The sequence below is a fragment of the Xylona heveae genome, assembly GCF_001619985.1.
Source record: "Xylona heveae TC161 unplaced genomic scaffold L228scaffold_2, whole genome shotgun sequence".
Lineage (NCBI taxonomy): Eukaryota > Fungi > Ascomycota > Xylonomycetes > Xylonales > Xylonaceae > Xylona > Xylona heveae.
This window is the reverse complement of record NW_017264194.1, coordinates 650,711-678,179: the sequence shown is the minus strand read 5'-3', so window position 1 is coordinate 678,179 and position 27,469 is coordinate 650,711. Positions and strand designations below refer to the sequence as shown.

Below are 27,469 nucleotides of genomic sequence, written 5' to 3'. Positions count from 1 at the left end.
ATGTCAGGATTTCACGTCTCTAACACGTCGTCGCGTCTCCCTCGGGATCTGCTGGACGCAGTTCCAAATGGTAGACGTTCGACGATAATTGAGGAAGTCCGAATTAGGCAAAGGAGAGTGTGGGTTGGGCGAATTGGAAGCTGACAAGGAGATTCACCAAAAGTCCGGCGGTTCATAGAGACTGATTGGGAGAACGTGGTGAATGTCCAGTACGGGGGACCACGGAATTCAGCTCAGTGGAGAGTAAGACGTCGTATGTGGAAAGACAAAGTAAAAGCTATACATGAATTGCGAGTTACGTGGCTGCTGCAAATAGAATTGAGATATATTCTTTAGATATCACCAAACTATATACACCTACTCAACGTACACCAACGCTTTGATCCAACATATATTGAACTATCAACATCTAATGATGGTGATAGAAGACTGCGGTTGCTCCTCAATGAACCTACGCCCCCTCCCCCCACCCCAAGAAAGCAAATGGGAAAAGTCCCTAACACCAATGACTTAATCAACAAGAATTTTACTCTCCAATTCTCCATAGTGGGCAAAGAAGCTAGAGAATAGGCGAACTGCGTGCTCTACATCGTGCACACCGCCGGTCTCACGGATACTGTGCATGCTGAGCTGCGGGTTACCTAGATCCAATGTACGCACGCCCATGGCTGCGGAGAGCATCGGTCCAATGGTGCTTCCACAAGAGGAGTCGTTGCGCACGACAAACATTTGCAGGGGCACGCCTGCGCTGGATTCCCCCTGGGCTGGGGCCCGCCGAGCCACTTCTTGCAGCAAGACGATTCCTGGGGAGTTGGTAGCATAGCGAGCGTTGGCATTGATCTTGATGACCGTACCCTGGTTCATTTCTGGTCGGTGATCCGATTCGTACTTGCCCGAGTAATTGGGATGCACAGAGTGCGCCATGTCTGCTGAGATGAGGAAGGATGTCGAGAGCGTCTGTTCATACGCAGTCGCGCTTTCAGAGCTTTCACGCTCGACCTTGTCATAGGACTTATCTGACTCGGTTTCCAGCGATGAAGGTAGGACAGAGAGGCGACGGATAACTGAGGGTAATAGGTTCGAGTCGGCACCCTGTGCGGTCTGGCTGCCGATCTCTTCGTGGTCGAAGAGCGAGATGAGACGAATTGTAGGGTCCTCATCGAGCGCTGACACGGACTTGAGAGATTCGATTATGCCTGATGTGCTGCAATACGACATCATCAGATTGTCTAGGCGGGCGGAGAAAATGAGCTCGTTATTGATGCCTCCAATGCAGGATTTCTGGGTATCGTAAAGAACCATTTCAAAATCGACCACGTCCTCCGGCTTAACCCCAGCCTCGCCTGCAATAAGCTCGACAACATAAGGATGGTGTCGCTCGGTGATAGCCTTCAAGGGTTGGAACGGTTTATCCTTGGAGTCATCCTTGGATGTCTCTTCAGTCTTTTTCTCAGCCTCAGCCTTGACGCTCTCTGGCGTTTTTCCTTGTCTGTTCAGCTCGGCCGAGACTAGACCAGCGATAGGGAACAGTTGTGTCTCCTTATTGAAGGAGAAAGTTTCCTGTCTGTCAAGATGGATGGCCAAGGTGGGGATTCGGAGGACTGGCTCAGATTAGCAAGGGGTGATTTCAAAACCATCTAGGTTTCATACTTGGACGATCGACTTTGATTAGTCGCTGCTCGAAGTGACCATCCTCGGTTCGAACCATTGCCCGTCCAGCGATGCTCAAGTCGCGATCGAACCCTATTGGAGGGTTAGTGAAATATTATCCTTGCAATACTGTCAACGCGCTACTAACAAGTATGCCAGATTCCACCGCCGTAGGTCTCGACGCCGACCTGGAGGAAGCCTTCGCCCTGCTTCTTGCTGATAGGTTTGATACGAAGCGCAGGAGAATCCGTATGGGCACCGATCATCGCGATAGGGTTACCGGGCTTTTACAGTGTTAGATCTCTTTGAGCCAACGTACTCGTGGCTAGTTACTCACCTTCCATTTCTTGCCAATGGCGAAGGCCACAATCGAGGTGCCATTTCTCGTCAAGTAGTACTTTCCTCCTGCATGAAGAGTGTGCGCCCACGAGTCACGCTCCTATCATTCATCGCAAGTCAAACCCGCAAATGGCTCCAGCTGAGATGCATAACGACGAACCTTGATCTGCTTGAAGCCGGCTTCAGCGAGGCGCTCCTTCGCTGAATGCACAGCATGGAAAGCTATGTACTTATTAGTAGCAGCTTATGTACTCCATACTCCTGCGACGAGAGAACATACGAGTGGGAGAAGCGTTCACAAAAGACAAAAAATCATTGGCCGCTGCTGGTGACGCCATATTATATGCGAGTGAAGCTCTAGAAGAAAAAGGAGCTCTGGGAAACGAAACAGAAGGCACTGCTCTCACACAAAAGTAACGTGATGTGTAAGAGAATAGAATGGACAGGGATTGCTTGCGCATGAGACTTTGCAAGGAGGGGATGCAGTGTTTTGGTGACCACTTGACGTCCTTTCGTGGCGGAAGGGAGATAATGTCACATCGTATCTCGTGTCCATAACCAGGTCTCTTGCGGGATGGCCCAAGCTCCTCGCGCTCCATCCTATGTCACGTGAAACCATCCTAAGGCCTTGACTGGAAAGGATTTGCTCTGACGATATTCAAGTTACATAAGGCATTATTACAGCTTCTTCTTCATATGACGGTGGGCATGAATGAATTCTCTTTGCTTTTTTTTTTGCTGTGGCTGCGCCCAGTTTCAGTCCATACTTTGGGTTTCCGAGGACAAGAGCGTGGAAGAATTTAGACCACAGTAGCTGCCTTTTGGTCCGAAACTGCAGGATGTTTAAATACCATCATCTCCCTGCAATTGCTGTGCCAGAGCAGCCTGGTACCGTCGTAAATTTACCCATGCATGATCACCATCTTATTTGCGTTTGCTGGTTAGGAGTGCCGGAGTCATACACATATCGCGAGGCTAGCATGTCATTGAAAGATTTCGTGGACGCGGTACTAAATATGCCCGAGCGAAATCCTTTGAATCCTTATAGCTCTGACAGGGTATATTGTACACGGAACTTAATGTAAACAAGATCCCTATCTGGATTGCTGAAACAGAACGCGTCAATGAAGCTGCCAAAAAGCTTATACAAACGGTCGAATGCACGTCCATCTCGTGTCGCGCTAAAGCCACTTAAGAAGTGATGTACTTTGTCGCTACTTTGTTTTACTCGAATATTGCTAATATATCAAGGTACCCCTAAATCTCGCACGGGTCGACGAAGTGTCGGCGCTAAACCCCGAAACGCCATGTGCGTGTCGCAAGGGGTTCCGTCGTCCATAACACACAAGAGCAGAGAAGAGGGGAGCAGTCGCTCAAGGCACCATTTCTTATTCCCTCGATTGATCCATGACCGATCGTTGCTTTCTTCGAAAATGTTATGAAATAATCGAAAAGGTGCGATCTTTTTGGGCGTATTCTTGTCGTTGCTGTTAGATATTGTGTATCCCGGGGCTGTCTCACATCTCTGGGAGAGTTTGATTGTTGCTGTGGTATCGCTGCCCAGGTGATTGCCTTCATTACCTTTCCCCTTTAGGAACCTGGCTACTTCCGGAGACTTCATCACCGCCGTTTGCATACGCCAATTTTCAGGTACTGGTACTTTGCCGCTCTTGAACAATCCCTCACGTCTAACGTCGATCCCCTTGATTGACAGTCTCAAAGCCGTACACTATTCATCATCCCAGCAATAACATCACTCTCGATTGCTCTCTACCTCACTCGTTCATATCGCATGTCCCGCTCCGACCCTTCAAAGAGATCGCTATCACAACAAATTTGCATTGTTAATTGAGAGCTGAGCTGATCGGCGCTGAATTTGCTCTGGACAGGCGACGTCGTTGGGAGGCTGGGAATCTTGCAGCGGAACCGACGTCTTTCCTTCGCAACTTCATCACCAACATCCACAACTTCACTTGTCAAGGACTTTTATCGCACAAGTCGGTGCTGCTGAATCATACGTTCTTTATCGCCTTACCGATTATCGAAAAATTTCAAGCAATCGATGTATGACATCAAATAAAAGTTCATTCCCCGCCTATTAGAATCTGGACACTTCTATCGATCCGCGAGCGCTCCAAGGCGCAGAGGTTACGCGCCCCGCTTTTGTCGGCCCCAACTCCTTGAATCAGCAGCCAGGAACGTCTATTTTTTGAGGGGCAAAGACGAGGGGTGCACGATGCGTGACAGGAATACCCGTTCAGGACGAAATGGCACAGCTTCCGATCCTTATGAAAACCCTCTGCGCTCCCCGCGAGTGATGTCCCCCTCTGGGCTGAAGACTCCACCTTTAGCATCGAATAAGCAGAGCAGCCATAATAGAAGATCTTCGAGAGCAAATCCGCGTGGCTCTGAAGCTATAGATGCGGATGCGCTCACCAAAGCGCTCAAGGATTTTGAGGACACTGGGAAACAAAGAGACGTCACGCCGACGGCAAGCCCCAGTCGCAAGAGACAGCGAGTGTATGGAGATAGGTTAGTAGCAGCTTGGTCGCTCTTGCATGTCATTTCTTTTCTTAGCCAGCACTTCCTGGATGCATCATTTAGTTGAATCTCGCTTCAATGGAAATCCACCACATCTGGAGCCGCAGGGAATTTATTTTTCGCCTCTTGTCCATTCAACAAGAAATGCTAACGAGATGTGTCTCCGCAGATTCATTCCAAATCGTGAAGGTCAGGATCTTCAAGCAAGCTTCAGCCTACTCCATGACGATGGCTCCCCGTCAACGCCGTCTCGAAAACAGAAAAGGGCACCTCAAGGCGAGCTTCACTTTCAAAAAAGTACGTCCACATTTCAACGCCATTAACGTATGACCCTAATCGATCTATGCCTGACATTCTACTTAGCTGAGGAAGCAAATCGGACATTCTCGACACTGCTGCGCTCCGAGTTATTTGAATCGACGGTGCCCCAGCCCACACCACCAACCCTCTCACCAGATCCTACCCTTCCATCGTCATCTCATGCCACGACTATTAACGACCCATCTCGCTCACGGACACCTCCAACTCAGTACTCATCATCCATACCTCCGACTTTAACGCCCTCCACTCCACATAAAAACCTCTTTTCATACATGTCACCTCGTCACCATAACTTATCCGGCCATCCTACGCCTACCCGGACACCTCAGAGTCGACATGGGCCCAATTTGAATACCCGTTCCGAATTGTATAGCCTCTCGCCCGTTCGCTTAGAAAACCAACGGATGCTTCTTAGTCCTCGCAAGCAGCCCCGGGCTGTCAGTAAAGTTCCGTATAAGGTTCTGGACGCGCCTGATTTGGCGGATGACTTTTATCTCAACTTGGTCGATTGGGGAAGCAGTAATGTTCTTGGGGTTGGTCTGGGAAGCTGTGTGTATATGTGGAATGCTCAGTCTGGACGAGTAACGAAGCTTTGTGAATTGCAAGGTGATACGGTCACTAGCGTTAGCTGGATCCAGCGGGTAAGTCTCAGTCATGAGATTTTGGTTGTAAAGGCGCTAATGTAAAACCAGGGCTCCCATATATCCATCGGCACCAATAATGGTCTTGTGCAGATCTGGGACGCTGAACGCTGCAGGCGACTGCGAACCATGACTGGCCATTCCGCACGTGTGGGCGCGCTCGCCTGGAATGAGCACATCCTGACTTCAGGGTCCAGGGATCGTACCATCTATCATCGAGATGTGCGGTCGCCCACTCAGCATCTCAGAAAATTGGTTGGCCACAAGCAGGAAGTGTGCGGGTTGAAATGGAACACTGAAGACGGACAGCTTGCAAGCGGTGGGAATGACAATAAGCTCATGGTTTGGGATAAGCTTTCTGAGCAACCCTTGTACAAATTTAGCGAGCATACCGCCGCTGTCAAGGCCATTGCTTGGTCTCCACATCAACATGGTCTTCTCGCCTCTGGTGGAGGCACTGCGGATCGACGCATCAAGTTTTGGAATACCATGACGGGACAGATGGTCCAAGAAGTCGACACTGGCTCACAAGTCTGCAATCTTGCCTGGTCGAAAAATAGTAACGAGCTCGTCAGCACCCATGGCTATAGTCAGAACCAAATTGTGGTGTGGAAATATCCAAGCATGACGCAAGTTGCAAGTCTCACTGGCCATACGTATCGTGTCCTATACCTTGCCATGAGCCCCGACGGCCAAGTCATTGTGACGGGTGCTGGCGACGAAACGTTGCGCTTCTGGAACTGCTTCCGGAAAAAGGGCGGTGATTCTAGTAGCGGCAGCAAACTAGAGCCTTGGGGAATGATTCGATGAAAGCCTCTTTTTTCGTTGCATTGGTGCAAAGCTTCGAGTCTCGCTCACATTGGCGTTGGCTTTACTTGTCTCGGTTGGAAGATATTCGGGCTCTATTTGAGCTTTCTGCTCTTTGAACTTTTTTTTTTGGCGGATTCTCAGGTGCTCAGGTGCTAGGACAACTCCGCTTTTTTCGCTCTGGTATCGATTTGGAAGGTACAATTAAAGTTTCTCACGAAGAAATCTATTGTGCTCGGAGTTTTTTTATTTTTCAAGGTCAACGGAAGATGGTCGCATCGGTCTGCGCGCAAAGATCTAATGCGCTTCGAAACAGGTATCTGGGACATTTCTTCATTATAGCAGGTTAGCGATTTGGTTCGATTTGACGAAATCTTTTGCATTGCATGCTCATTGCACTGGCGTTGGTTCACTTACTGGCATTGATGCCTCGCTCTGTGCCTTTGGTTGTCAATCTTTTGCACCCTCGACCATTTCAATCTCTTTTAATCTCTTTTTGTTGCTTTACGCAGAAGTTTGACCATTGACGGAGCTGGTGACTTTCCCTCTTTACATCGCCATTGCTTTTTTGCGTCGGTGAATAAGGAATTTGCTACATAGAAGTCGGGAAGATGCATTTGATGCATGGGCTCAAGTGAAGAAGACGAAGTAATCAATTCGATTTTGATTGCTCCGTTGCAAGCATAATACCGAAAATTTAGACTTCACAAACAATTTAGCTTTTTTGTGCCCCATTGCATTGCCTTCATGAATAGTTTCACGTGCCAAGTGTAGTAATTTTTTTTTTCTTTGCATGCCACCCCTAAGTGATTCAATTGCAAAGGCATAGTTAAAGGATCGGCCATTCACATGGCAACATGGGAGGTGTAATGCAACCGCATTAAGGCGGGCCGAAGGCGACCGTTGACTGGGAATCCCTCATGCTTTGGCTGCAACGGAGATTGCCGCTCGAACCACCGACCATAACGTCGACCAAGGTCTCAGGCACCGAGCAACAACAGCTCCAGAATCCTCAGATACGCAATTCTTCTACTTTCAGTTCGCCTTTAATTTCAATTCTAGTTTCTTTTTTTTCGCACTTTCACATATGGTAGCCTGAATTCTATTTCATTTCGAGTTCGACATTCCGAACATTAGCAACACCCGGCCTCTAGGTCGCAGCTTCGGCCTCATTACGCAACATGTCCGGCTTATCACCACCATTGTCAACAATGAATCTCGAGGAAGAAGGTGCCTCTCCCTGGGGTGGTACGTTTCATTTGCTCAGTCATTCTCACCAGCACCCAACTTCCTGTTTCCATCTGTGCGATGCCGTCCTGTAGCGGTGCACTTTTCGGCTCTGAGTCTTGGCCCAGGCCAGGCTTTGGCTTGAACTTGTCGCCTTTTGCAGCCCACTGACGAGGGGGAGCATGCACATACTGTGCATCCTGGATCTGGAGCTTGCAGAGCGCAGTTTTTAAATACAGCAGTTACATTTACGCTGCTTACTGCCTTGGCTCGCACGCTATCCCTCCAGGCTCACTTGAACAGGAATGAAGCCAATGCTTGGACTACGCAACGTTCCTCAATTCAAACTGCAGAAGTTTCTTGGCTACCAGACCAACGCTGATGAAGATGTAATAGATGTTCCCTCAGCCTCTGGCTCGATCCATAGGCCTGACCAGGAAGAAGAGACCGAGTCGAAGGATCCAGGTACGGAGTCGACGCCAGGCACTTGTTCCCACAAGTCATGCTAGAACGAGATGTACTCACCCTTAATTATCATAGAGTCCCCTCAGCAGCCCGAGCGAAAACAGAACCCTGGCCCATCTGCTTCAAGTAGATCAGCAGCCTCCCGTATCTCACGAGCTCCTCGCAGAGTCGGCGCTCAAGCAAAGACTCTGGAAGCGGTCGACGATTCCCTTGGTCCTCTTGGGCCTTTAGGAGATGACTTTCCAAGCGCATCACAGCCCGAGGTGCCCCCAGCGCCTCCGCAAAAGGAACAATCGTTTGTCTCGGAAGCGCGGATGGCGGCGTCCACATCCTCGGGATCAATTAATCGAAGCTTGATGGATTCTGTAAACTTGGACGATGACGAGGATGAGCCTCCTTTGAGGGCGAGGATGCCTCCGCCAGTGCAGCCTCCTCAAGCAGAGGGGCCAAAGAGGCAGACGCAGCCAAGTGTGAGCGTTGAGCAGGCGGCCAATCCAACATTCCAAATTACGGTCGGAGATCCGCATAAGGTTGGAGATTTGACCAGCTCACATATTGTTTACCAAGTAAAGACAAAGGTGTGTTCACGATAACGCACAGAAATACAGGTGGTATTTTCAGACTAACGATGGTTTATTCAAGACGACTTCCAAGGCCTACAAGCAACCTGAATTCACAGTCTCTCGGCGATACAGAGACTTTCTGTGGCTCTACAATTCGCTTCACAATAACAACCCAGGAGTCGTTGTGCCGCCGCCTCCGGAGAAGCAAGCTGTCGGTCGATTCGAGACCAATTTTGTCGAATCTCGTCGAGCTGCCTTGGAGCGCATGCTGAATAAAGCTGCCGCACATCCAATTCTGCAACATGATGGTGACTTGAAGTTGTTCCTTGAAAGCGATGCGTTCAACGTGGATGTCAAGCACAAGGAGCGGAAAGATCCTGCTCTTCCTGAAAGCAAAGGCATGTTCAGTTCAATTGGCTTCTCTATGGGCGGAGGAGGCAAATTCATCGAGCATGATGATGTACGTAACGTACGATCAATTTTGTCACAATCGTCTGGCTAACGTCCGATACCAGTGGTTCCACGACAGAAGAGTTTACTTGGACGCCCTCGAAAATCAGCTCAAAGCGCTAGATAAAGCTCTGGATACCGTTGTTGGTCAGCGCAAGAGCCTTGCCGAAGCCGCCGGCGACTTTTCTGCCTCTTTGCACGCCCTTTCTGCTGTTGAACTTTCTCCTTCCTTGTCCGGTCCGCTGGAAGGTTTGTCCGACCTCCAGATACGCATTCGTGAACTCCACGAGCGTCAAGCTCAGCAGGATGTTTTGACCCTGGGAATCACCGTGGATGAATATATTCGCCTGATTGGCAGCATAAAGACGGCTTTCTCACAGCGACAAAAGTCTTTCCACTCTTGGCGCGCTGCCGAAACGGAGCTTCAAAAGCGTAAAGCTGCTCAGGATAAGATCTTACGGCAGGGCAAGACGCAACAGGACCGCCTGAACCAACTTAGTGCCGATGTTAGTGACGCCGAGCGCAAAGTGCACCAAGCGAGACTCCTTTTTGAGGACATGGGTCGATTGATGCGCAATGAGCTGGAAAGGTTTGAGAGAGAAAAGGTGGAGGATTTTAAGTCTGGCGTAGAGACTTATCTTGAAAGCGCGGTGGAGGCGCAGAAAGAGGTATGCCACTGCTCTTTTGCCCCTGTCCCCCGACTTGTGTCCCTTTTATGGATCCACGTCCACCTATCCCGATTATTCCCGATTCCTATGTGTTACTGACAAATGTGACCAAAACAGCTTATTGAGATTTGGGAAACCTTCCTCATGCAGCTGGATGCTGAGGAAGATGAGGCTCATTCGTTCAGACCTCCTGCTGTTGCAGCGGTAACTCCGGTTCCATCTGCATCAGCAGCCGCAGCACCAACGGAGACGACCTCGGAGTCTTCGAGACCGCAGACGGCGGAGACGGAAAGCGGAGCTTCAGCTGCAGCGATTGCAACGGCTGAGCAGGAGGAGTAGTGCAGCCGTCTCAAGGGGCGTGAGTTAAATTAGTGGTTGTTCGAAGCTTATCGGACAGTTCAAGCCTTGTCATTTACATACTGTTATTGCCATTGCCAGGTATCTATACTCTAAGCTCCCTTCCATGTCGTTTCTGTTCCTTCCCACCGATCCGCAACAGCTACTCGACTCATCTCGTGCGTGTTCATAGAGGATGAGACGATATCCACTGTAGCTAGATTATAGTTGCTAATCTCAAGGCTCTATTTTCCTTCATCGTGCTGAGTCACTGTATAGCATCGCGAAATTAACGAGATGATTCGATATGTGATTGTGATTTTACAACTGATGATATGTCGGTGCGAGACATTGAAGAGAGATCTAAAGTAGTAAAAATACAGATTGCGAGATAGAAAATGAAATGATTTTACATGAATCAAAATGATATCCGCCAGTGGACAAGCCCAGTCTATCTTCTCAGCCACGTGTTGTGCACGCTCAACTCGAGCGCTCTATGCAACAGTCGTTTTCTTTGTCTCCTTCATGCTCCCTCCAGTTTTGACCCCGCTCTCCATAATTGGTCACCCTTTAATCTCTTCCGCATCTCTCTCCTATCAAGTATGATTACACTTCTCCTCATCGATCCTCTAACGAGTATCATGGCAACCACTTCATTTCTTGCCCTTGCCCTTCGTCACCCTCTCGCCCTTTGCCTGGCCCTGTTGTTCCTGTTGCAATCCATATCCACTAATCAAATCCAGGAGACTGTCCTCTTCTTCCTCAGTCCCCTTGGCAAGGTGTTCCTCGCCCTCACGCACTTCCTCGCCCGCAGCCTCATCAACCGCCTCGGCGTCCCATCCGCGTCCGAATCGTCGTCGGAACGCACGTAGTCGGCCGGCCTCGTCTTCTTCCACATTGAGCAGTTTCTGCGACGACGGGTTCCACAGCGGGTTGTTTCGCGTGTCTTTGGTCGTCTTGTACACGGGCTGCGGAGAAGTCGTGCGCTGCAGGAACGTAGATCCGTCTGTCAGCGTCACGAGCTGGGTGAAGGTATATGGTCGTTTAGGACGGCGAATCAGCGACGCATGTCTGCATTGTTGGCAGATGGGCGAGAATGGCGATGTTGATGATGTTGATGAGGATGAGGATGTTGTAATTGCTGATCGCGGCAGGATCGTGGTAGTTGTGCGCCGCAGGGCGAGAGAAGGGAGTGCAGGTGATGCCATTTTGTTCTTAGTGGGTTTGAAAGGGTTTTCGGAACCACTCGATTCGTTCGTCAAAGTAGTGTAAAAATGGGATTGGTTGTTACTGGAGGACTCGTATGTAGTATCTTGGGACGAACGAAACTCGAGAGAGATGGCCGAAATTCGACAGCGTTCGTACGGGGATTTCGCGCAGGGAAAATTCAACCCCTCGAGTGTAGCTCCGTCGGTATGCCGCTACAGGAAAAGACAGGCGGAATTGGTCTCGTCAATTGCGTGGACAGCTGCAAGTATGAAACGGTGGATATACTGAAGGTAGAAGTCAAAAGGCGACAGGACGGCTCGCAGGCTCGGCGAAATTGGGTTTGCTTCTTGTGTCTCTCGCAGGGACAACTTGGACAAGCGCAGCCGCGAAAATACATCCCGCAACAAGCGCAGCCGAAGACCCTCTTGGTGGAATTGCGCGACACCGGAGGACAAGGGGAAAAAAAGTGGTAAAACGTAAATACAGCACTCTTAGTTCCTCCCCCACTTCTCACACTCGATTCGAATTGACATTTCCGTACGTCCTATACTACGTGTTTCGTTCAGGGTCTCTATCTTACCCAATTATCACGAACGCAGCCTCGCTTTTACGTCTTTCAATTGCGATTTTATATCGATTCTGCTGAGCAGTCGAGCGTTAACTTCTCTTCTTAAAAGCGTCCTGCTTTTTAATTTTTTATTCAACTACGATAAGAACCTTGTTCCTCGAAGAATTCAAAGTCGAGGCACGCTTCACTGGAGAGCTATCGGATATTATTTCCCCCGGGATAACTTGAACAATGATACTCGCGACTCGATCAGGCCGTGGCCTGCACCACGCGATGAGAAGATCACGCGCTGAAAGGAAATATGCTACTACGATCGCGACCGCAGCACAGCAATTCTACAGGGCGTTTTTCCAATGGACGAGAGACGAGATGAGAAGTAATGCTCTTGGGGCTAGGTCTATATGTCAGAAAAGGAATCATCAGATATCTCTCTCGAGTAGAGCTTATTCTTCTTTTTCGTCAATCAACGCTGCTCCGGCTGGAGCAGCAGCGGCATCGTCATCCTCATCATACTCATCATCGACCTCACCGTCTTCCCAGACGACGCAGCAATCGCGTCACAACGCTGCGACCCTCGCCGCAGCTACAGACAGCGAACCCAACCCGCTATCAACACGCACACGGCATCTTTTCCGCAAGATTCCGCATCCCGTCGTGCTCATTACCACGACGCAACCTCAGTCATCACAGGACCCGCAGGACTCACCACAAATTCTAGAACAAGAGCAAGCGCAAGCGCAAGCACAGCTTGAGCACCGATTCCGCGGCATGACCGTCTCGTCCTTCACCAGTCTGACCCTCGACCCGTTTCCCATCATCGCTTTCAACGTCCTCTTGCCCAGCCGGACCTACGCTGCGCTGGCTGCCTCGGGGGAGTTTCTAGTCCACGTTCTCGCAGCGAATCAGCAGGGCGCGGATGTAGCAGGGAGGTTTACAAAGGGTGATGCAGTCGGTGCGTTTCGGTCTTTGGCGCAGACGAAGTCGGAGCCACACAGTCAGGCGCAGACGCAGACGCAGACGCAGTCGTCAGAGTCACAAGCTAGTCACGCAGGCCCGTCCGTAGGCATCCTGCGATCCCTCCGCAACGACTACCTCTCCCCTCGGCGCCCTACCGGTAGCAATAGCGATAGCGCCAACAAGACTACTGAGGGCCTACCGCTCGTTACAGGACCAGGCGTCATGCACGTCTTGCGATGCGAATTATTCGACCCCTTCAGAGGCGTTGGTGTCTTGTCTGCCAACACTTCATCTGCCATTCCGTCGGACATATCGCCGCGCTCGCCTCCCACCGCGGGTGCCGGCCCGGGCGCAGAAACCGGCGTGCGCGTCGGCTCGCACGTTATCGTCATGGGCAAGGTTGTGGGCGTCATTGATCGGGATTCGGTTCCTTCGTCTTCCACTTCCTCGTCAGCTTCTACATCATCCTCCCCGTCATCGGATACGCCCACCGAGACCGAAACCGAAACCGACACGGCGCTGGTCTACGTCGATCGCAAATTCGGCAGAGTCGGTGGAGATTTACATTAGACTATTACACTCCTGGTGGATTTTCGATATAGACTACTTACTTACTACCTGACCTTTTAAACGATTAGAATCAGAGAAAAGTACATATTTTAGATCGAGTTGGATTTTTTTTTAACTAGAGCGCGGAACGCTGAACCTAGAGCGCTGAGCGCTAAGCATGGAGCACAGCATAGAGTACATAGCACATAGTACAGGACATTTAGGACGCAGAGTCATTTTGTACATATACGCATTCTATTTTGTATCATACCTACCTAGCTACCTTAGTTACTGTATCATATCTCGCTGCATATATATGTATCTACCGAATAGCACAAGATACCTTAGTAATCTGGGCATGCAAAATGATAGAGGACACTGCACATACCAACCAAACCAGCGTGCGCATGTACATCTACGATGACGGAGATGGATGGGAAAATGTGAGTAGTCAATATATACGATGCACACAGCACAGAAAATGAGTCAAAAGAATGATAGATGCAATCATCAAAGCAAGGATGACTGCAAATCTTGCATTTCAACTAATTCCGCTATTCGCTCATTCCGCTACCTTACAGACAAGACAACTTTTTCTTTTCTAAACTTTGCGTGACAACAACCCCCTGCACTCCACTAGTTGCTACGCCAAAATGATTTCACAGTCCGCAGCAATCACCATCTATCTGCCATGAAGCCTGCTTGCTCCGAGTATCGGTCCAACGCGCGAGTGAAGAAAAATGAAAGTGAAGTACTATTTCGTCACCGCCAAGCAGGACTGCCACTGCCAATGACACCGGGTCCAGAAGTGGTAGTGGTGGTGGTAGTGGGAGTGGTGGTTTTGTTGGCGGCAGGGCTGGAATGTCTGACAAAAGGACTAGACGGATCTCGCTGGCTGCCTCCGCCGACGCTTCCACTGGCACTACTGCCTCGATTGCTGGGGCTGCTGCTCTTTTTCACCATTCTCTCGCGGTCAAGAAACTCGGTGGCGGAAACGGGGAGAGGTGCTTGGCTTTCTCCAGACAAGCGATAGGCTTGTCCTGGAAGAAAACTATTCTCGGCAGTGTCGGAAAAGTCGGTGAAGTTGCTCTTTGTGGATCCAGATCGAGCGCGGCCGGCCTTGTTGACGGTGGCGCCGGTGCCATTGCCATTGCCATTGCCATTTCCAATGCTCTCTCGAGCGTCGCGGGAAAAGGGAGCGGCAGCAGTAAAGGAAGGAATTTCAAGCTTGGGCGCAGCGGCGGCGCCGGCCGCTGGAGGAACAACCCCAGAAGCGTGCTGACCGGGTGGACCAAAAGCAGAAAAGGGAAAAGCGTAACCAGGCTGTTGCGCGGGCATGGCTGAGGCGGCAGTGAGATTAGAGCCAGCCAAAGGGCCACCGGGGGCAATGGGGCCAGCCATGCTGGTAGCAGCTCCAGGGCCAAGCGTGGCACCTGCAGCCTCAGAGACTGCCGCAGCCACTGCGGGGTTAGCTGCCTGCGCTGCCATCATCTTTTGCTGGAGCTGGGCTTGTTGGTGCGAATAAGCCAGCTCGAGCCGATGAATGCGTTGCCATGCCTGTTGACTCTTGGAGTTGATCTCCTGCGTCTGGCGGCCAAACAGAGCCAGTTGTTCGAGATAGCTGACTTCTGTTTGTTGGCGCTCGGCATCCTTGGTCGCAAGCTCACTAGCTCGGCGGTCCTTTTCCTCCTGGGCTTGAGCATTGACAGAGACCATCCGGTTGTGCTGTTCGTTGAGTTTGGCCTGACGTGCCAGGAGGCGCTCGCGTTTCTGATTTGAAGAGCTTGCTTCAGACTGCACAGAGGACACTTTGCGATCTGCTTGCTCCTTGGTCTCGTTGAACTCCTCCCGTAATGCTTCCGAAGCATCCTTTTCCTTTGCAATGCTCTTCTTTGTCGCGCGCCATTCCTGGATGTCGTCCTCCGGTATATTTCCCATCTCCTCGATTTCGGGCCCCATGTTAGAGGCCGACTCTTCGGCCTGGCGAATATGCTGGGTGATTTGTAGAACACGCTGGCGTTGGCGATCGTCACCACTTCCTGCGGAGCTGAGGCGAGAACCAAAATTATCGACTTCCTTTTTAAGCGCCGTAAGAGCAGTCTTGTGTTCCTTCCGAACGCGTTTCGTGCGCGAGCGCACCTCGATCAGCTTCGATTCCGCGGCAGAAATGGAATTACGTAGCGTCGTAGTCGGAGACGAAGGACGAAGCGTTTGATGTGGAGGAGGAGGCGTAGCCGTGGATGCTAAGGCAGGCATAAGTGGGGTTGTTCGAGCGCTGCGGATGGGAGTAAACTGCATACCCTGCTCCAGCGAAGGAGGATGCGTCGTGATACTGGATGAGAATATCACAACGTCATCCTCACTCCGAACAAATTCGCAGCAATAGCTCGTCAACGCTGTCAACCCAAAAATTTCTCCTACCCATTGATCCTCCAATCCGTCCTTGCCTGCCTCACACTTGGTAATCTTCGTCGACGTCCAATCTGCCCCATTCAGCCGCACGTAAAATGGCTTGGACTTATCCACCCGACTGCCCGACTTTTGGCATCCATCCTTGTAATCGATTGCACTTTGCTCTCCCGGAGGGAAAGCGCTTGTGTGGAAATATATTTCTGTAGATCCAACCTGTGTCACCCAGACACGCCCGCCTTCCTCATCAAACGGTGCACTACCAAGATTATTCACATCGGTAGCTTTGGAACCTGCCGCCTCCGCTGCAGCCTGCGACTGTTCATACTCTTTCATAACAATAACTTTTGTACTCGCCAGAGCCGCCCAAAACGGCTGCTGACTTCTCACATGTGTTGCCTGTTTTCGCTTTTTCTTTCCGCTCGAAATTTTCTCCTTGGGATCCTTTGTCACTGCCGCCGGTCCGACCGATTGCCCATCAAGACTTGGAGCGGTCGGCGCATCTGGCCCAGAATCGGTCGACGTTGAGTTTGTTGATTGTGCTTGTGAGGCAACGGCCGCCTCTGGATCGCCTCGTTTCTTGGATGCTGGTACGCTTGGTTGTTGATTATTATGATGGTGATGCATTTCCCGTCGAGAGATCCAACGTCGAACCATTCGAACCACGCCCTGGGTCAGGATATGGACGGCCAAGATGCTACGAATCCAGCCATTTGTCGTCTTTGTTGTGTCGGGGGGTTCCACCGGTGCAGGAAACGCTCTCAGAGGCAAGATTTCACTTCCAGACGCGATCGACCAAATAAAGCTGAGCCCATACTGACGCAACGATTTGCGACGGAGCAAATGAGAGGCACCGATTATGGCAAAACACATGATTGCACTATTCGAGCCTCCGCTGTTGCCCGTGTATCCTCCACCCAGTGATATTGCCATGACGACCTGCGCAAGATCCAAAGCCACGTTCTGAGCAGGAGCCCAGAGAAAGAGCCAGAAGATGAGGAAGACAACATCGGCGATAACGGTCGTGGCGAGTGATGGCGTCCCACCGGAGCCCTGGAAAATCTCTTTGAGTGAAGGAATTGACGAGATTGAGACTCCAGAAGGCGGGACAAATGTCAGGGTCGTAAAGAGAAAGTGGGTAATGGTGAGGAAGGTAGGCGGAAGCTGAAGGAGAATAATCAAGATGGCAATAGTGTCTCCAAGCGGGCAGGACCTCAGTATTGTCGACACACGATAGAGAAAGCTCGTTTCGTAACCGGTTGCTGCCTTGCTTGCGTTGACATCGATTCGACGGTGACTCTGCTCATCCAAACCATTGGCGCCGGGGCCATTCTGATACACGTCCGAGTTGACCTGTCCATCCGAATATGTCCGTCCTGCAGCAGGTCTTCCGTTGCTCGCCGCCATGGTTCCCGCCGCTCGCCCATTCCCATCCCGGTCCGACGCGTGCTGCGCAGAGATGTTCTGCGCCAGAGCCGTGCTCGGCACGGGAGGAGAAGGGAGCGGCGAGGTGCCATTTGGGCTCGCGTTCAGATGGCCATTCGACTTTTGCTTGCTAACTCTCCTTCCAGAGGCAGAAGAGAGAGACTCCTGGCGGCCGGTTTGACTATTCGCACTCTGTTTCTTTGCAGTGAAGCCTCGCGGCATGAGCACTCCGCGAATCCCGCCAGATCGATCCCGGGGCCAGCCAGACTAGTTACACCAAAGACTAGTCAAACTGGACGAAATCAATCCCCGAGAGTACTGGCTGGACTTGTCTGGGTTTCAAAATTCCCTAAATATCAACGGACCTCCTAGGATCTGTGTGGTAATGCTTGGTAAGAGGGGGGAAATAATGTTTGGTCGTGGGGAAAGCCGTAAAACTTGTAGATGGGCGGAGATGCTGACTCAGCAATGAAGTTGGTATTGCTGGACAAGGTGTGTGTGTTTTTTCCTCGGGTCAAGTCCGGTCGGAAAAATTAATTAAACGCAGACCAACACATGTTTAGGTGATGATCTGCGCTTTCAAGGAGACTGCAAACGAGGGATCAAGGACTCAAAAGTTTGATCTTACGAGTTGTTGTCTAGAAATTAGATCTTCCTAATCATATTGCATTTGCTCTGCTGTATTGGTATCTTGACTACAGGATATGTTTGGCTTCACAAGCGGGGGTGGATGAGATCAACCACAAGAACTTTGTGGTGAGAAAAGGTCAGAGTCATTCCATTACTCATGCGCTACCCCAGGTCGCTGCATGCATAGTCAAGGATGATATTTTCCATTCAATCGATCATGCTATTGCCTCGCAAGAATGAACTGGGTTTTTTTGTTCTCACATTATCTGCAGCCCAATATGTGCTTCCATCTGCACACAACAACAGGTCGTCAGTGCCTTTGGATGCAGAGTATTCTTGTGCTCAAGACGATGTAATTGCCTACGGAGCTCTTGAAGGTCTTGTAGCGAACAAATATGCCGTGTTTGTCAGTCATTTGATGAACCAGGTTCTTCTCCGCCAACGAGCTCCCTAGTCACTGCATTAACCTCTTAGCTGGCGGTAAATCAAGCGGTGCAAAAATCAGCGTACCTGCCCAGAGTCTCAGACATAAAGCTGACCCTAACCGGTCGCCTTAGCTGGCGGGTAGTGTGCCCGCCTTTTGCCGTCTGGGTTTGTCGATCATCCGTCCAGCTGCGCAAGCTGCTGATGCACCTTTCCAAAGAGTCCAAATATTACTCAATGAAGTGGTATTTCTGAGCACAGAGATATTTCCATACGAGTATGCAGTTTCCCCATGGACCGGAGGTAGCCCCGAGGGGTTCTTCTGTGGGACAATGATTTAGAACCTGCTCTAATTGATCACTTTTATCATTTCAAAGTTAGCCTGGGCCAGAGTTAGAAGAGCGAAAAGAGGCACAAGGGTAAGCCAGATGCTCATACGGATAGCCCGGGAAGCGGATGCGCCCCGCGACTTGTGTACCAAGTAATTGGGCCGGGCGACCGGGAACAGCACCAAAAATGGCAAGCAATCTTGGCCCTCTGTTTGACCGCATGTGAAACCCATGTCTTCATGTTTGTCTTATAACTTGTTGATTGAAGGTCGTCCTCTATCGAGGTGGAATGTTTTTGGTGGATCAAGCAATCCACAAATGCCAATTTTGTCCAGTTGGCGTAGTATCGTGTTGGTTGATATATTGATGCAGATTTCGAGAATGTCAAGGCTCTATAGATTTTTTCACTAATTATTATGAAAACCAATACTATTCTCAAAAGACGGTTTTTAATTTCAAATACCTGTAGATCTTTGCACCTCACCATGATCTTGATTCGGCAATGGAATGAACATTAAAATAAAAATAATGTGAAAAATAAATATAAAAAAATCACTTGACAAGTATTTTGGGATTCACATTCCATTTGACGATATTTATATCAACGCTGGATAAATTCATAACACTAAATTCATAGCTTCATGATTAGCATGATTTTCGTGTGAAATTTTCGACATGAAGGTATATACGAGTCACGATATTTACATGCGTCAAAGCTGAGTCGATAGTCAAGGTGAAGCACTACCAAGATCCTCCTTGGCATCTGCTCGATCCCAACTCTGCCTCTCTAAACTTCGCACCCTTTCAGCGAGATCTCTTGCGTGGTCACTGCAATCCCACTTTGCCTCTTCTTGCAGCATAAACGCCTCTTCGAATTGAGCGTGCACAAATGGCGGAAGCGGGACCTTATTTTGCTGCCTATAATCGTAGACAACCACGTCTTCAACGCATCTTGCAGCTACGCGTTGATGCCTCTCTGACAAGATCATGACATCTAGGATAAAGCTGTCATCACGCGAGGTTGGAAGAGAACGGAGTTTATGATATACTGTTACCCTATCAGGGTATGTCATCGGCTTGGGAAATGATATAAGTCAGTTTTGGGACACCCCAGGAAATCAATCGCCCAAACATTGTGGTCTTGAGACAGAATCTCCGAACACAGTTTATGGTATCCTCCGAGATTAACAGCATAACAAAAACCAACTTAGGTGGTCTGGGCGGAACATACAAATTTGTAATCAGTGCGAATACTTCGCATGATGAGCCCAATGCCCCTCGATGACTGCAGCTCAGCCCACTGTATATTATGCGCTGGATCAAAATGTGTACCAAAATTTAAGAGCCAGTTCATCCGTGCTGATTCGGCATAGCGATTGTAGGCGGTGTTATTGACATGCCCTGTCACAAATTGTGTTAGTCGATCCGTATGAATACAGCGAAGCTCAGCAATACAAAATCATAGTATTCGAGGCGGAGAAATACCCTTGCAACGACAGAATTTAGCTCTTGACCATAATGAGTAAGGAAAATCATGGGGCATCAAGCAGATATCTTACCATTACATCCTATAACAACAACCAAAACCCGGCATTAGCACATTGTCGGCAAAGTTCCAGTTGCTTCTCAGAGCATACCATTTCACCCCACGCTACCCTCTGCCTGAAAATACCTCTCCTGGATTTGGCCGTCAGGAAGCCTTCGCTGCCAGCCACCAGCTCCCTCCAGTCTCGTGCTAAGTCTTGAAGAAGAGCAGATGCTTCCGTCACTTGTTCTGCCTTGAGACCGAACAGTATGCATTTTCCTATTCTTGTGCGGAGGTCAGCGAGCCAACCAGGCTTTAAAGTCGATGTCATCGGTTCGAATTCATGAGATGAGCTCGCGTTGGAAGTTCTGCTGCAGCTCGTGGAGATTTGGGCTCGGTCGCCACAGGTAGGTCCAAATATACGGGCTGACAATAGTACCCGCGAGCTCGGGGGAGATATTCTGCGCGTGAAAGCGGAAGTCCCTTGCATTTGTGTTAGTCAAGATAATCAAGATGCAACGAGAAGGTTTGTAAAGAGGCAGGATTACTCGGTATACTCATGATTGTTTGCGCACAGTCAATAAAGCAGATATCCACTGGCTGTTTATTTCCTTTGATTTCGTCATTTGTACGGCGGGACGCGAGCTCAGGGTCCTCAGCTCAGCCAAGGCTCGACAAGTCATCTTCAACCCCACAGAATCTGTAGAGTTCATTCTCCAACGCAATGCATTGAAAAATCAAAATGACTCAAATTAGCTTGCGACATCAAGTTATTCGTATATATAAAGGTAATCTCTTGGAACTTTTATTGATATCCAGATCCAAAGTCCTGACTGCCTCACGCCAGACTTACTGTACTTGGGCCGGGAGTATCCGCTGGGCTACGACTACTTTCGACCACGCTTGCACAAAGCATTTGCTGCTCGCGCAGGCCTAACAAATGAAGAAGAGATAAAGAGAGGAATCCAGCGAGCAGAATTTGTGAAAAAAGGTAACGTTAAAGTGCGCGAGGTCACGTGAAGGGTTGCTAATAATGAGAATTAGAAATTGAGACCATGTAGGGATTCTATTTTTGAACTTATTCCAGCCAGAATCTATTTTCTATAGCTCAAAAAAGGGACACAATAACACTGACAAGACAAATATAGGTATTACTTGAAACGTTACCGAACGCTACGCCATCGCTATGACAAGCCTCAAATATGAAATGCTTGGAAATCAGAGCAAAGCATGCAAAAGAGGAAAGACCATAAGCACTGTCGTCAAATCTTTTGAGCCCACCAGGCTCCAACCTCCAAGCATTCGCTCGTAGAGGTTCCTTTTGAGAGATCTGCCATCATTGCTGCCCACCATCGATTCCATTCGTCTTGGCTTTTGCCGCTGACGTCCTTGAGGATTGGCTCCAGACTTTCAATCATCTGTATGAAGCTCACAAGAGCTGTTTGTCTCACAGCCAGCTGGTTGGAATTTAGGGTCCGATTACTGGTAGAAATAATCTTGGAACTTGAATAAGATGCCATGTCGGAGGGGCTTTGACGCTTACTAGCGTCTCCGGTTTTCCCACGCAGGCCTGCAGCACCTTCCCGTTCCCAATTGATTTCTCCAAATGGAATGGCTATTCTTCGACTTCCTATTTCCTTGAGTACATCAGACTCATTAACAAACATGGGACCAACAATCGTGCAAGGAACCAGTGTCAGCGTCCGTTTATCAAATGCCTTTGTGATCCAAGCATTGTAGTCGCGCAAGAATTGGTTTTGGGCCACAATGAAGGGTGTTCCAGAAAACGTAGTAATTGTTGATGTCGCGTCTGCCTGGTTCTGATCACCTGCAGAGACACCAGGCGCTGGAGGCGGATTAGGGAGAATCGCTCGAACAGTGTGATCGGCCTCCCAGCATTCCAAGACCCCTCCAACCTTGAGCACACGCACATATTCCTCGAAGAGCTTTTGGATAGGGGCCGGAGAAGGTGCTACTAAACTTAAGTCTTTGACGAAAACGAGATCAAATTCGTTGTCCGCGAATGGCAAAGGTCCATTACGGAGGTCATGTTGGACGAAACGCCAATTGATGCCTTGTGCAGTCAGATCTGGCGCCACTGGAGCAATATCGAGACCGGTAAACGAAATGTCAGAATATCCCTTTTGGCTGAAGTAGTCATGACAGGCCGACGACCACAAGCCAGTGCCGCAACAAACATCCAGCACCTTGCGGGGTGGCTTCGCCTCGAGGGCCGGCGAGCAGATCGGGGCGCCAAATACGGTCGTCAGAAGGACAGTTCGCAAATTCTGGCGGTGCAATTCAGGTAGGTCACAAGGAAGCGGATATGGAAGGGTTTGATCGCTCAAGTAACGGCGGCAATGGCGAATCGCAAAAGTGTTCATTGTGGTCGCAAGAAGCGGGGCGGCCCGCCGTGCTTGGCCTCCTCAGGTACCAAGATGGAGGGTCGTTCCTTGGCAAGCCGTGCTCGCGCACGGTTGGGGATTTGCTCCTCGTCCTATCTGCTCTCAAACATTGGCGCGCGACAGATGTGTGATTCAATTCCCTCAAGACCAGGGCCAGCCTGAAGGAGGGGAGAATTTGTGGCATGCAAAAATAGAAACGCGGGTGGCGGCCGAAGAGGTTAACGTCGTGGCTTCCTCGCCAAAGAGGACCCCTGGATGGCGGGAGAAATAGAACGGCACGAATGGATATGATCGAGGGGGCTTTCAAAGAGAGGTTATGACCCCACTGACTACGGAGCAGATGCAACTAAATGTGAACGGACAAGTACTCATTGATTGCATTGAGTCCGCGCTGAATTGACCCCAGGAACAAACCTAGACAGTCCATGCGTATCCCATGTGTGATCCATGTAGAGTCCAGACCAGCCATCCAGCAGGCCCAGCTCCCTCCCTCGCTCCTCGCTCGCTCCAACATCGCGAAAGTGCTTCCTTCAGTTGTCGTTAGCGACTATCTGTGCAAGTTCTGTTATCAGGCTGATGGTCACGTGCCAGGGCATCTAAACCTCAAAAGAGAGTTTGAAGTAACTACCTAGGTAAGTCTAATGCGTATCAGATTCAACAATTTGGGAAACAGATACTCCACATCCAGACGGCTCATATGAGTGACTTGCACATTGATTCAAACATATGGATGTGTAGACAACCATGTGTCTTATAGTTGCACCTAAAACAAAGTTGAAGCATGCTACTTCAGTGGACTGATCGTCTGTGTCTTTAAACCATTCGATGCTCAGCCGATCTTGATCTGCTAGCTTTGCTACACCAGCTGCAGGTTTGCGACTCCACAAGAATGATAAAATAAAACGGTCTAGAATCCAGATCTGCGAGAAGAGATCCTTTTGAGACCCTTTCTTTAGAAACCCTTTTGCTATGAATGTATAATGCGAGGTCTTTGCTGTCAGAAACCAGCGCATCACGTGACTTAAAGCACGTGACTCTAGCGATCCCGCGAGTTGGTCCAAGCAAGAGGGTCACGTCCCGCGAGAGTGAAGGAGAGAGAGATAGGATAGAAGACAATCGACTTTCTAGAAGGAAATCATCAATTACGACTACGAAGACTTGAGTGACCTCAACAAGATCTGCCCTCAAAGTTTAAGCAGTACCGCGATACAGCTGGATCGAAGCTGGTCCCGCGCTGAGAATCCCAAGCTGTTCGAATCCGACCGGTGCCATTGTGAGTCTAAAGCAACCGACCGTAGGTCTTGTCGTGGCCTCGTCCTGCCCGCCTTGATCCCGTTTCTGCTCACTGGCAGATGCAATGGATAGGCTGAATGATTACACTCTGTTCTCCAGACGGACTTGGTTGATTCAAGGTAACTGAGCTGACCGCATTGAGACAGGACCATTGTCGCACCAAGCAGTGGCATCGAGCGCATCTCTGAACCCCAGTCTCGTATAGCTGCAGTAGAATTATTTGCCAGACGACTGAGAGCTGGCATTTAGTTCGATCTGCAAAGCTTGTACGCACGATTAAACACTAGAAACCGCGGCGGCAGTAGCAGGGTCCTACGGACTGACGGTGCCAAGAGGACGGGCAGGACTGCCTTGTTGCTTCCTGTCCCCGCGGACTGCGTTGATGCAAGCCAGCCCGTCACTATCCCATGTTCAAACGAAGAAGATTACGACTCCGATTCCTTTCTGCATCAACCTGAGACCGCCCCCTGATCGCGTATCTCACACCTCATCCACCTCCACATCGATCAGTCTTCTAGGGTATTCTACAGGTTCCCCGTCTGCATCAGTAGATGGCAGATGGTACCTACCGCTTCCAGCAGCCTACAGCTGGACAGTTCTTCTTCCCTCACGGTGCGCAGCAGACTCACCACCAACGCCATCTTCCTCGAAACGGCTCTCCCGTGCATGCCGGGCGAGTAGGCTTCTCTAACGACACTCCATCTCCTACACGCTCGCCCGGTGCCCAGTCTCCTGCCCACAATCTCTACGCCATGTTCAGTCAAAGCCATCAGCAGGGCCAGCACCTGATGAATGGTGGGCCAAGTCAGCAGCGTTTTGCCATGCAGATGAACCTGGCGCAGAAATTTCAACATCAAAATCACCATGCGCACCATCAGACTCAACACCATCATCAACCACAGCAGGACCACACCGCGCATAGCACGCACGCCGGCAACCTCGCGCACCAGCATGCCTTCTCGGGGACCCTGTCAACAGCGACGCCTCATTTTAGTTCTACGCACCTTCCAAACGGGACCCCGACGTCGGGTACGGCCGCTTTGACGAAGCCGCTGAGCGAGCATTGGGCTCATCAGTTGCAAATGGCTGCTGAATCAAGACAAGCGAGTTCTCCCCACCATTACGCTCGCACTAATGCGCATATCAACAAGGGAATAACCACAACGGCCACGAATGGGGTGCGAAAGGAAGGAGACAATGAGGAGCGTAACCGGGCCACAGGCGAGGACAATAAGAAACGTCAACGATGGATGTCGTTGGATTTCGGAGGCCAGGGGCTTCGCGCGCTTTCGGAGCCTCTCTTTAATTACACTTTTCTCGATAAATTATATCTCAACTTCAACAAGTTGACACATCTTCCAGCTGCTATTGGGCGTTTACGGCATCTGACACACCTGGATCTGTCGAACAACCAACTCAGCGAGCTGCCGGCTGAGATTGGAATGCTTTCGTCTCTGAAAAACCTGTTGTTGTTTGACAATAATCTGCACTCGCTTCCGTACGAGCTGGGCTACCTCTACCAACTCGAGTTCTTGGGCATTGAAGGAAACCCGCTCGAGGATTCGCTCAAGGATCAACTCGTTCAGAATGGGACTAAGGCTCTCGTTACTCATCTACGAGAGAGCGCTCCAGGTAAGTCCAAATGATCTGCGCATATCCAGTGCTAGGGAGATATTTTTATTGCCTTCAAATGCATTAACACGAAACTGACAAAGCACAGTCTCACTACCTCCGCAGCAGAGAGACTGGATTGTCCTGGATGACACGCCTCCGCCGGCTACTGGGCCGCCTCAAGAGAAGTTGACTGTTCTGAGCTATAACACGCTGTGCGACCGGTACGCCACACACACGCAGTTCGGTTACACACCATCACTGGCGCTCTCATGGGAGTACCGAAAAGACTTGATCCTTCAGGAAATCCGCGAACCAGATGCGGATATTCTCTGTTTGCAAGAGGTTGACATGGACAATTACAACGAATTTTTCCGACCGCAGTTGGCATACAATGACTACAGGGGGGTGTTCTGGCCAAAATCGAGAGCGCGAACAATGGCAGAGAAGGAAGCGAAGCTGGTTGACGGTTGCGCTACCTTCTTTAAATCCAGCAAGTAAGCATGAGCTCAACCATGCCCTAAAGATTTATTCCCTTTCTGTTTCTAATTTACCCATTCCAGGTATCTCTTGTTGGACAAACAAATCATCGACATTGCCAACACTGCAATCAACCGGCCAGATATGAAAGGTGAGCATGACATCTTCAATCGAGTCATGCCCCGTGACAACATTGCTGTAGTCGTCTTTCTAGAGAACCGTGCTACTGGAACGAGATTCATTGTCGTGAATGCCCATATGCATTGGGATCCCGCGTACAATGACGTAAAGCTGGTGCAAGTAGCAATTCTCTTGGAACAAGTGGCCAAGTTATCCGAAAAATACGCCAAGTGGCCTCCTGTCATTGATAAGGCGGCGTTCAAACTTTCAGATGACAGCGAAGAAGGCAAACAATCGGAGCCTGAACCACCTCAAGAGCTTGCACCGTCAGCGCAATACTCTACCGGCGTACAAATCCCTCTCATTGTAAGTGGAGATTACAATTCGACCACTGATTCGGGAGCCTATGATTTGCTCGCTCATGGCCAGCTATCCAAATCTCACCCGGATCTGGCAAACCGAGGATACGGTAACTTCACGCGTGAGGGTATGGCACATCCATTCAACCTAAAGTCGAGTTACTCCAATGTTGGCGAATTGAGCTTTACAAATTATACACCCGGATTCACAGAAGTTGTCGACTACATTTGGTACTCGACAAACGCCTTGCAGGTCACTGGCCTGCTCGGCGAGGTTGACAAAGAGTACCTACGAAAGGTACCGGGCTTCCCTAACTATCATTTCCCTAGTGATCACCTGGCGTTATTATCGGAGTTTATGGTCAAGGAAAGGAGAGAAAAGAAAGCGGTTACGGCAGACTTCGGGCCCCAGCGGGAAAGGAGGACGTGATGGCGATGGAAGCTGTTTAAGATATTAGAAACATTGTTTTCTTCCGTCTTTTACTCAAGTCATTGTTCCCCCTTTTTTCCTTTCTTCTGCTTCTTCTTCTTCTTCTTCCTTTTCTTCTTCTTCCTCCTCTCTCTCCCACTATTCACCTTTTAACTAAGTCCTCACACGTCTCGACATTTACTCCTCGTCACCTTACATTTGCACATACTCACGTCCCTTGCTCTCCTTCTCGCCGCCGACGTTGTTGCTGCCACGGAGGATCGGCATATGTGTGTGTCACGTTGTCGTCACCAGGCCGTGGCAGGTGATTCTTTGGAGGGATCCAGAAGACAAGAGGACGTTGTGGGATCTGACGTTGTTATTTCTCATTTACTGTTATTTGTAGGGAGCCGGCCGGAGGGTGTTTGGGTTTTCCTTTGATGTTTCTTTTTGTCAAGACATCGGGGGTCTATTCCGCAGCAATGAATCTCGTCAGTTCTTTTTCCCTTTCCTCTTTCCTTTCTCTGGGTTTTACGGTTTCTTTTCGCTGTTTATTTCTTCTCTCTTTCTCCCTCTATTTTCCGGCGTAGCCTTCCGCGTGCGATTTTCCTTTTCTGTATTAGGTAGCTTTTCTACAAACGTCTTATTTCGTCCTTCAGACAAGTCTCCCTGATAGAGGGTTTGCAATCTAGTGCCCTCCATTATGTGGCTCGATTTAGTGCATTACGTGAGCCTGCCGTATATGAGACACATGGGCCCT

At 49.9% G+C, this 27,469-nt stretch overlaps 11 protein-coding genes across 11 annotated transcripts; 6 read left to right on the top strand and 5 right to left on the bottom strand.

Moving 5' to 3' along the window:
• Positions 1-297: 297 nt before the first annotated feature.
• On the bottom strand, positions 298-2,482 carry L228DRAFT_243821 (aspartyl aminopeptidase). Its single transcript, XM_018331777.1, has 6 exons — positions 2,270-2,482; positions 2,150-2,211; positions 1,988-2,089; positions 1,799-1,934; positions 1,651-1,743; positions 298-1,601 (listed from the first exon to the last, which is right to left on the bottom strand). The coding sequence occupies exons 1-6, from the start codon at positions 2,325-2,327 to the stop codon at positions 511-513; spliced, it is 1,542 nt and encodes a 513-aa protein (XP_018190594.1). The 5' UTR covers positions 2,328-2,482; the 3' UTR covers positions 298-510.
• Positions 2,483-4,225: 1,743 nt separating this feature from the next.
• Positions 4,226-6,302, top strand: L228DRAFT_265523 (anaphase promoting complex protein; the record flags this gene model as incomplete). Its single annotated transcript, XM_018334712.1, has 4 exons — positions 4,226-4,521; positions 4,700-4,827; positions 4,894-5,492; positions 5,544-6,302. The coding sequence occupies 4 exons, from the start codon at positions 4,226-4,228 to the stop codon at positions 6,300-6,302; spliced, it is 1,782 nt and encodes a 593-aa protein (XP_018190593.1).
• A 1,003-nt stretch (positions 6,303-7,305) lies between these two features.
• L228DRAFT_60537 (sorting nexin 3) lies at positions 7,306-10,292 on the top strand. The gene is made up of 6 exons (XM_018336758.1): positions 7,306-7,547; positions 7,923-7,991; positions 8,067-8,569; positions 8,634-9,014; positions 9,070-9,672; positions 9,790-10,292. Exons 1-6 carry the CDS (start codon positions 7,481-7,483, stop codon positions 10,009-10,011), a joined length of 1,845 nt encoding a protein of 614 aa, XP_018190592.1. The 5' UTR covers positions 7,306-7,480; the 3' UTR covers positions 10,012-10,292.
• A 19-nt stretch (positions 10,293-10,311) lies between these two features.
• L228DRAFT_243817 (hypothetical protein) lies at positions 10,312-11,533 on the bottom strand. Its single transcript, XM_018331776.1, has one exon. It carries the CDS (start codon positions 11,214-11,216, stop codon positions 10,662-10,664), a length of 555 nt encoding a protein of 184 aa, XP_018190591.1. The 5' UTR covers positions 11,217-11,533; the 3' UTR covers positions 10,312-10,661.
• A 202-nt stretch (positions 11,534-11,735) lies between these two features.
• On the top strand, positions 11,736-13,621 carry L228DRAFT_243816 (hypothetical protein). The gene has a single exon (XM_018331775.1). The coding sequence runs from the start codon at positions 12,017-12,019 to the stop codon at positions 13,310-13,312; it is 1,296 nt and encodes a 431-aa protein (XP_018190590.1). The 5' UTR covers positions 11,736-12,016; the 3' UTR covers positions 13,313-13,621.
• Positions 13,622-13,706: 85 nt separating this feature from the next.
• Positions 13,707-17,519, bottom strand: L228DRAFT_60528 (hypothetical protein). Its single transcript, XM_018336757.1, has 2 exons — positions 15,592-17,519; positions 13,707-15,534 (listed from the first exon to the last, which is right to left on the bottom strand). Exons 1-2 carry the CDS (start codon positions 17,345-17,347, stop codon positions 14,054-14,056), a joined length of 3,237 nt encoding a protein of 1,078 aa, XP_018190589.1. The 5' UTR covers positions 17,348-17,519; the 3' UTR covers positions 13,707-14,053.
• Positions 17,520-17,797: 278 nt separating this feature from the next.
• On the top strand, positions 17,798-18,560 carry L228DRAFT_243814 (hypothetical protein). The gene is made up of 2 exons (XM_018331774.1): positions 17,798-18,212; positions 18,266-18,560. The coding sequence occupies exon 1, from the start codon at positions 17,973-17,975 to the stop codon at positions 18,207-18,209; it is 237 nt and encodes a 78-aa protein (XP_018190588.1). The 5' UTR covers positions 17,798-17,972; the 3' UTR covers positions 18,210-18,212; positions 18,266-18,560.
• A 602-nt stretch (positions 18,561-19,162) lies between these two features.
• Positions 19,163-20,500, bottom strand: L228DRAFT_243813 (Thioesterase/thiol ester dehydrase-isomerase). Its single transcript, XM_018331773.1, has 4 exons — positions 20,145-20,500; positions 20,067-20,075; positions 19,739-19,909; positions 19,163-19,583 (listed from the first exon to the last, which is right to left on the bottom strand). The coding sequence occupies exons 1-4, from the start codon at positions 20,361-20,363 to the stop codon at positions 19,236-19,238; spliced, it is 747 nt and encodes a 248-aa protein (XP_018190587.1). The 5' UTR covers positions 20,364-20,500; the 3' UTR covers positions 19,163-19,235.
• Positions 20,501-20,773: 273 nt separating this feature from the next.
• L228DRAFT_243811 (LYR motif-containing protein 5A) lies at positions 20,774-21,257 on the top strand (the record flags this gene model as incomplete). The annotated part of the gene is made up of 4 exons (XM_018331772.1): positions 20,774-20,820; positions 20,880-21,023; positions 21,077-21,089; positions 21,181-21,257. Coding segments are annotated over 4 exons (262 nt in total), but the record flags the coding sequence as incomplete, so codon positions are not given.
• On the bottom strand, positions 21,043-22,812 carry L228DRAFT_243810 (SAM binding motif-containing protein). The gene has a single exon (XM_018331771.1). The coding sequence runs from the start codon at positions 22,414-22,416 to the stop codon at positions 21,295-21,297; it is 1,122 nt and encodes a 373-aa protein (XP_018190585.1). The 5' UTR covers positions 22,417-22,812; the 3' UTR covers positions 21,043-21,294.
• A 1,469-nt stretch (positions 22,813-24,281) lies between these two features.
• L228DRAFT_265516 (glucose-repressible alcohol dehydrogenase transcriptional effector) lies at positions 24,282-26,730 on the top strand (the record flags this gene model as incomplete). Its single annotated transcript, XM_018334711.1, has 3 exons — positions 24,282-25,362; positions 25,451-25,838; positions 25,905-26,730. The coding sequence occupies 3 exons, from the start codon at positions 24,282-24,284 to the stop codon at positions 26,728-26,730; spliced, it is 2,295 nt and encodes a 764-aa protein (XP_018190584.1).
• Positions 26,731-27,469: the final 739 nt, after the last annotated feature.